Consider the following 8309-nt stretch of genomic DNA (forward strand, 5'->3'; position numbering starts at 1 on the left):
TTTGCTTGATGGAGGTCTCTTCCACCAATATTTTGCCTTCCTCATCCTTGATACACTTCACTTGGTCCAAGTCGCGCGCCTTCCTCTCTCTTGCTTTTGCGAGCCTATGAACTATTAAGATAATTTAATATTAATATAAATACTCTATTTGAATGTTCATTTTAAAAAGAAGAATAAGCTCAACTTACGAGCTTAAAAATCGAAAATATAAATATCCAAATCGATTAATTGAAATTTAATTGATGGAATGGAATGAATACTACAATATAGGTAAAGTACGAGAACTTTGGACTTCTTATATGACTTAAACAATCATTCTCCCTTTGAGTTATCTCTTGGGATATGAGTTAGGTCCAAGGTTTAATTTGATATGATATTAGAGTAGGACTCAATCCTATGTGGGCCTCCGGAATCCCGACAATAACAGGAGGTAAAAGTACCTCCAATTCATGAACATGCACACACCATATAGGATAGAGATTAAAAAAATATCTGAATTTGGACGTGAGGGGAATGATGAATAAAATGAATCCACATCGGTAAAGGACGTACGAGACCTCTGAACTGCGTATACGACTTGGACAATCCTCCTCTTTTGGTTTAAAACTATCCGAAACGCCCACCCCTACCTGCTCGCACGGTCTCGTTTAACCCTATTTCCATCATTTTTTAATTATTATTTTTTTTCATGTTATTCTCATGTATATCAACAAATTGAACAAAGAAATATCAATTAAATCCATCACACCTATCCTAACACTAACATATATATGGACCATAAATTTGATGTCATTTAGCTCCAGCACACCTATTCTAAAAAAACTTAGGAGTTTGGACCACTAATTAATTTGAATTTCCATTTTTTAATCTTAATTAGTCTTGTTTAGCCTTATCTTGATAACATGACTTTCACACATGCCAATCAAAATTCCACAATGTTTAAAATTTCAACATTTTTCACAGTTTTGGTTTAAATTTAACGATCAAACTTTGGTAAGTATATGATTGAGACAAAAAATGCTCACTTTTTGGTGAACTTAAAAGATCAAAAGCGTTCATTTTTATTAAATTTAAAGGACTAAATCTGGTTAGGTGATACTTAAGAGGACTCTTCTGAACCTAATACAAAAGATAATGGGACCATTTTTGTCACTTATATTCTCTAACTAGAACTCTTCCCTTCTCCTTCAAGAAAATTGGATGTTCATTTGGCATGTTGGGGGTGAGCAAAAAATCGAATCGAAAAAAGTGCTATTGGTTTATTGTTATTGGGTTATTGGATTATCGAGTTTCTAATGATTTTAAAAAAAAACTTATTGTGTTGTCGCATCAAATTTATTATTGTGTTGTCGCATCAAATTTATTAGAAAAGTCATATATTTATTTTATAAGTATTTTCTTATTGGTTAAACGAAAACCGAACCGTTAACGACCAAAACCTATAAAAAAATATTTTATTGGTTTGGTTATTGGTTTAACATATTTAAAAACCGAAAACCAATAAATCGAACCGATAATACATAAAATCTTATCGAACCGACCAATGCACGCGCTACTAAAAGTTTTCTATAAAATCCAAAACAAACTGTTTTTTTTTCATCACCATTAACTTGGGGCGTCCTTTAACTTAACATTTTTAAGTCAACCTTCTTATAATCAACTTTGAATTTTCTTCACACATGCGAAACAAAAATCCACTATGCTTACTTGTATATATATATATATATATATATATATCTACTAATCTCACATTCATAATCGCAATAACTGACCTTTTTTTTCTCTCCACTAGACCTAAAACTCAATGGGGTTGTTCGAAAACACATTGTTCCTCATTTGTTTCATGATATTAGCCATATTTCACTCTTGTGACGCCCAAAATTCACCCCAAGACTATCTTGCGGTTCACAACAATGCTCGTGCTCAAGTCGGTGTTGGACCTATGTCTTGGGATGGCGCCTTGGCAACCAAAGCACAAAAGTACGCCGACTCAAGAAGGGGTGATTGCAACTTGATTCATTCTGGTTCAGGGGAGAACCTTGCCAAGGGAAGTGGAGACTTCACGGGGAGGAGTGCCGCAGAATTGTGGGTGGCGGAGAAGCCAAACTACAACTATAATACCAACCAATGTGCTAGCGGGAAAGTGTGCGGACACTATACTCAAGTAGTCTGGCGTACCTCAGTCCGACTAGGTTGTGGTCGGGCTCGTTGCAACAACGGGTGGTGGTTCATTTGTTGCAACTATGCTCCTTCAGGAAACATCGTCGGACGACGTCCTTACTAAAAGTATGTCTACTTATGACATGTTGTATGTATTAGTATTTAATAAAATTCCCCACCTTATATGTCAAGGGGATTAAATGGACTTGCATGATTAATATTTTGGCTTAAGTCATCTACGGCCCCTTAAAATTGTCCGCATAATTCACTTAAACACCTCAACTAAGGTTAGTACATATTAGACACTCTAATATTAACGAATTTGTACCTATTGAACACAAAATGATAATAAGGTTTTAAAATGTTGGGTGTAATTCACGCGCACTATCTTAGAAAAAATAATGAATAAAATTACAGCACGTGGCAAATTGGCCAATCTAATGAATTTTCATTTTTTAAAATCAAATAAGAACTCCAACCTTTAATATTCCAAAAAATTAATTAACAAAAAAGGATAAAAAAGAAAACCCCCACCCCCACACAAACCCACCAACCTTTCTTCTTCTTCCCTGTCACCGACCATCCCAATTCCTCCGACAACAAATCTCGATTTCTCCAGCGACATCAAAACAAAGAAACAAGAAAACCTCCCCCACCCAGCTGTCTCAAATCTACCCACCTAATCATTTTTCTTATCTTCTTCTTCTTCTTCTCCGTCATGTGTTACCCGTCATTTTCTTTTTATAATGAACTATGGGCTATTGAAATTAAGTCTGATGCAAATAGTGAAATAAATTATGAAGCATGATAGATTAATGAAGTGATTGTTGAGATTCTTTGTGAAAAATAAATCGATATTGATAAATTATTTCGAAATCAACGACGAAGAAAAATCAAGAGGATTCAAATGAATTATATCAAATTTCCTGATATCATTTTAAATATATGGTTGGTGATGTTTGTTGATCGAAGTGACCGGAAAAAAGATGGACAGAGGTTGCTTTTATAATTCCGATGTCCCATTTTTTTCTTGTTGCAAATTCTTGCAAATTTTATTAACATTCAATTTTTATTGTGTAAAGAGTGCAAATTAAAATAGAAGAACAAAAATAAACAGAATATAAAAAGCTTGAAATGGGGCGAAGAAGACGACCTTGGTATAGCCTACAGGGGTGAGGATGAGGTTGCTTTCTTTTTGGGTCTAAAACATTATCTTAAATAAAATTTTTAAATTGTTTTAATTAATAATACATGCCAAGTGTCATTAGGAGAAAAAAAGTACAAATTTATTCTAAAAAAAAAATAATTAAAAAAATAAATTAACATATATATATATATATATATAATGGGGCCTATTCACGCGCTGCTATGGTGTGAGATACACTTATTTTGCCACATCAACATTTTGTGCTTAATAGATACATATTTTGAACAATTTAGGTGTTCAATAGGTACAAATCTTAGTTGAGGTGTATAAGTAAATTATGCGGACAACTTTAAGGGGCCGCAGATGACTTAAGCCTAATATTTTCCCTTGATATTGCTAGTATGAATAATTCCATGTACCATATTTTCATGGTATAGGGCAGGGTGGGCATTGTTATATCATGGTACAACATTGAGAATTTCAATTCTAAAAATAATACTCCCTCTGTCTTATTTTATGTGACACCAGTTGATTTAACATGATGTTTAAGAAGAAAAAAAAACTTTTGAAACTTAAGGTCTAAAACAATTCTTAAATATTTGTGTCGTTGAAAATATCTCATTAAGGGTAAAATAGGTATTTTAAGGTTAAATTTGTTTCTAATTATAGGAGGGTGACGTTCTTTTTGGGACGGACTAAAAAGGAAAGGGTACCACATAGAATCGGACGGAGAAAGTATATCATTATCATACAAAATTAATTTGGTATTTTATGGTACAATAAATCGATAATCATATATAGTTAATTAGTTCAACTTCCTCTTACATATACTCATATGAAAAAGAATTACTGAATTATAACTTCAACTTTTTAATATACATCCCAATTATATCATACTTACCGATGTAGACATATACTCAAAATTAAAGTACAAGAAATTATATTCTTTTTAAATGTATATATTAAAAATACATTTAAAACATAATAAGTCATAATAGTTAGTAATTTAAAATGCTTAAGAAATTGTGGTGGAAGAGTAATCTATTTGAGATCCATAATAATAATGTTGTCACACACATAAATTAGAATATATAAATAAATAAATAAATAAATATATATATATATAAAATACATATGCATAAGTATGAATTGTAAATTAGATTCTTAAAGGGTAGAACCCATTCGCGATGAGTGGATTGTGAGTATTTGAATATCAATTCTTCGATGGTTAGAAATATATACACACTTTTGAAATAAAATGTGTAACCAATAAGGACATCATTTCTCTGAAAAGACGCACATACAACAAATAATTTTTTTTAATGGTAATAATATAATCGTAGCGATAATAATAAATATGAATATTTATAAATATCTCCTTTGTTACGGTGACGTGAAGTCTACTCCTTATCTTATCAAATTGGAGGGGTAATTATGAAGTCGTTCAACATCGTGTAAATATTTGCAAAGAAAATGAGTTAATATCTTATATGGTCACTCAACTATCTACTATTCTCTCGGAAATTCACTCAACTTTGTATTTTAACTCAAAAGTCATTCAACTTTGAATTTTAACTCAAAAGTCACTCAACTATTAATGGTTATCTCAGAAAGCCACTCAACCTATTTAATTGGTATTTTAATTAAAATTTGGTAATATAATTTTTTAATTTAAAATCCAAAATTTTAAAAAAAGCAAAAAAAAAAAAAGCATTTAAACCATTTAATGACCCAACCCGTTAAAAATATAATATTGACCCGACCCGTTTTAAAAATAGCATTTAAACATAATGACAACTATCTTCATTACACAATAAAAATGAACACAACTAAGCAAAGTGAATCGTAACAAGTAAAAACGAAAATGATAAAGAACAATTACGAGGAAGTAAAAAATTAGAGAGAAAACGGGAACCATAAAGATCTGTGCAGTGGAGAGGAAACGAGAGTTGACTATGGAGATTCTGGTTCATATGATTCTCTCAACCAAAAAGCAAATTATTACAAGTTAAGAGTTGAATATGGCCAAAGCACAAATTTTTATTTTGATTATCAGATTCCTTTAATTTGACTCTTTTAAATTAGATGATTTCTTTTAATTTCCTACCTAATATAGAACTTCGAAATTGAGATGCCCTTATTAAAACCTAGCTAAAAGAGGAAGAAGAGGCAGAAATGGAGAATCAGAAGAAAAAAAAAACAAAGGAGAAGAGGAGAAAGAGTCTGAAAGAGGTAGGAGAATGGGTAAAATAAAATGGGTCAATATTATATTTTTAACAGGTCGGGTCATTAAATGGTTTAAATGCTATTTTTTTTTGTTTTTAAAAATTTTGGATTTTAAATAAAAAAACTATATTACCAAATTTTAATTAAAATATCAAATAAATAGGTTGAGTGACTTTCTGAGAGAACAATTGATAGTTGAGTGACTTTTGAGTTAAAATTCAAAGTTGAGTGACTTTCTAAGACAGGAGTGGATAGTTGAGTGACTTTTGAGTTAAAATATAAGTTTAGTGACTTTCTGAGAGAATGATAGATAGTTGAGTGACCATCTGAGATACTAACTCCAAAGAAAATTGGGAAAACTTCGAGATTCAGCTTTTTTTTTCCTTAAAAAATTTAACTAAAATAATTTAATATTAAAAAACCCAAATTAGTCAAATTAACTATTTTAACATTAATATAAATAGATTTAAAGAATAACTCGATACTAGCAAGACAAAAATAGAAAGAAAGATTAAATGTAATAAAGTGAGTTAAAATTTAACAGGTTAAAATTAATATTCTTGAGCTTTGTTGTCCCACTTTATTTTTCATCCTGTAATCTTTATGTATACGTTACTTCTTATAATTTGAACTTCTTTGATAAAAGTTTTATCTCCACTGGCCTTTTTAACTAAACGTTGAATTGTTTATTCTTTGTTTTAACACTACCATCTAAACATATAGTAGTATTTATTCGTAAATTCAGCTTCAATACTTATAAAACGCTTTAGCTTGATGCTTCAAATTACTTAATTTAATTCAGCTAATCCAAAAATGTAAATTCTCATTCGAAGTTGCCTAGATATTGTGAGGCAATTAATAATTTCTACTCAAAGGACCAACTATTTTTTTTCTGATTTAATAAGTGTCAATCATGATCAATTTTTTTCTTTTTTTTGTTTGATTTCTATCCAAATTGCTTTTAAAGATTAACAAATTTTAGTCTTCTCTCTTTCATAGAATAATTTTAATTATCTCCATACAAGAGGAGTATTCACGGCATGTGCAGCTCAATATTTTATTTTTTATTTTTAAAAAATAAAAAAATTGAGGCTAGGAAAAGAGAAAAGGGGGGGGGGGGGGGGGGGGGGGGGGGTAAATGTTGCTAGAAAGAGCTTTTCACCTTAATGGAACTTACATGACATAAAGTCTAATTAATTGGAGTTTTAATAAAGATACTAAACATTGTATAGAAAATTAGAAAATAAATTTGGAGCCCTAAGATTTTGAAACCTAAAGCCCTTGCTTTAGTTACTTCACTATCTCGTTGGCCATGATATATGAAGGTATTGCAGAACATAAGTGAGCCCTATCTATTGGAAAAAATTAAATAAAACTTAATGTGAATTTGATTCATCCAACACATACCCGTTATGGGCAATAATTCCACCTTTCTATGCTCTATAGATTTGTATGTAATGGTTGAGCGTGAAAATAATATTATACATATTTTCCCTTAATATTACATGAAATATTGCAATGTAAAATCACCTTTGAATTTTCTGCACATGTTAAATAAAATTTCACAATGTTTAAATTTAACAATTTTCACAAATTCGATTAGATTTAATAGTGAGACAACGAGATTTTGATAAATATCTGATCGAGACCAAAAGTGCTTACAATTTTAAGGACCAAAATTGCTCCGATCATACATGAGGGACTATTTTGAAACTACTAAAAAAGATAAGGGACCATTTTTGTCATGTTCTCCACTACTTTCCTTTGAAACAAAATTCCACAATGTTCACTTATAAATACACTACTTATCTCACATTCATAATCACAATAACTTAGACTTCTTTTCTCTCCACTAGACCTAAAGCAAAATGGGGTTGTTCAACATCCCAATGTTACTCATTTGTCTCATGGTATTACCCATATTTCACTCTTGTGATGCTCAAAATTCACCCCAAGACTATCTTGCGGTTCACAACAACGCCCATGCGCAAGTCGGGGTCGGGCCAATGTCTTGGGATGTAGGCTTGGCATCCCGAGCACAACACTATGCCAACTCAAGAACTCGTGATTGCCATTTGATTCATTCTGGTGTTGGGGAGAACCTTGCCAAGCTATGACTACGCTACCAACCAATGTGTTAGTGGAAAAATTATTTTCACGCTCAACCATTTCCTAAATGATATAACATGAATACATAAAGTTTTTCACATTCTACCTTTCTAAAATTTTCTCTTTCCTTAAATAAGATTAAAATACAATATTTGTGTTACTTCACTCGAAGAGGACTGCTAATTTTGTAAAAAACTTAGATGTGATAGAACAAGAATTCCATGCAATCTCGTAGCCCTTTCATCAAAAAATTATATTTAATATATAAAAATTATATGAAGTACATACATAAGAAATTACGTACTTTACATGCGTTTCTTTTAACTAAGCATATCATCCTATTTATTGTTCATTTAACACTTATTTAAACACATAACTATGTATTGATAAATTCAACTTCAACACTTCAAAAACGCTTTAAAAGTTAATTATAATTTGAAGCTGCTAATGAGGAGGCAGTTTGTGTTTTGTTTTCATTCTATCCAAATTGCTTCATTGATTAACAAATACTTAGTTTTCTTTCTCTCATAGAATAATTTTATCCTTATAGATTCACGTTAGGGCGGCTCAATAATATTGATGGCCAAAAATTAAATTTTCTTAAAATATTTTAAAGGTGAAAACTGGATTTCATCCTCGATCTCTTGACCTGTGTGGTCTTGAATTT

The 8309-nt window shown here is 31.0% G+C and overlaps 2 protein-coding genes across 3 annotated transcripts in view; both read left to right on the forward strand.

Annotated features, from left to right (window-relative positions):
• The window catches only part of LOC125871863 (pathogenesis-related leaf protein 4), a 22214-nt gene that overhangs the window by 5615 nt on the left and 8290 nt on the right, over positions 1 to 8309 (forward strand). The window lies entirely within an intron of this gene.
• LOC125871864 (pathogenesis-related leaf protein 4-like) lies at positions 1779 to 2391 on the forward strand. Its single transcript, XM_049552568.1, has one exon. The coding sequence runs from the start codon at positions 1805 to 1807 to the stop codon at positions 2282 to 2284; it is 480 nt and encodes a 159-aa protein (XP_049408525.1). The 5' UTR covers positions 1779 to 1804; the 3' UTR covers positions 2285 to 2391.

This window comes from Solanum stenotomum, chromosome 7 (assembly GCF_019186545.1).
Source record: "Solanum stenotomum isolate F172 chromosome 7, ASM1918654v1, whole genome shotgun sequence".
Lineage (NCBI taxonomy): Eukaryota > Viridiplantae > Streptophyta > Magnoliopsida > Solanales > Solanaceae > Solanum > Solanum stenotomum.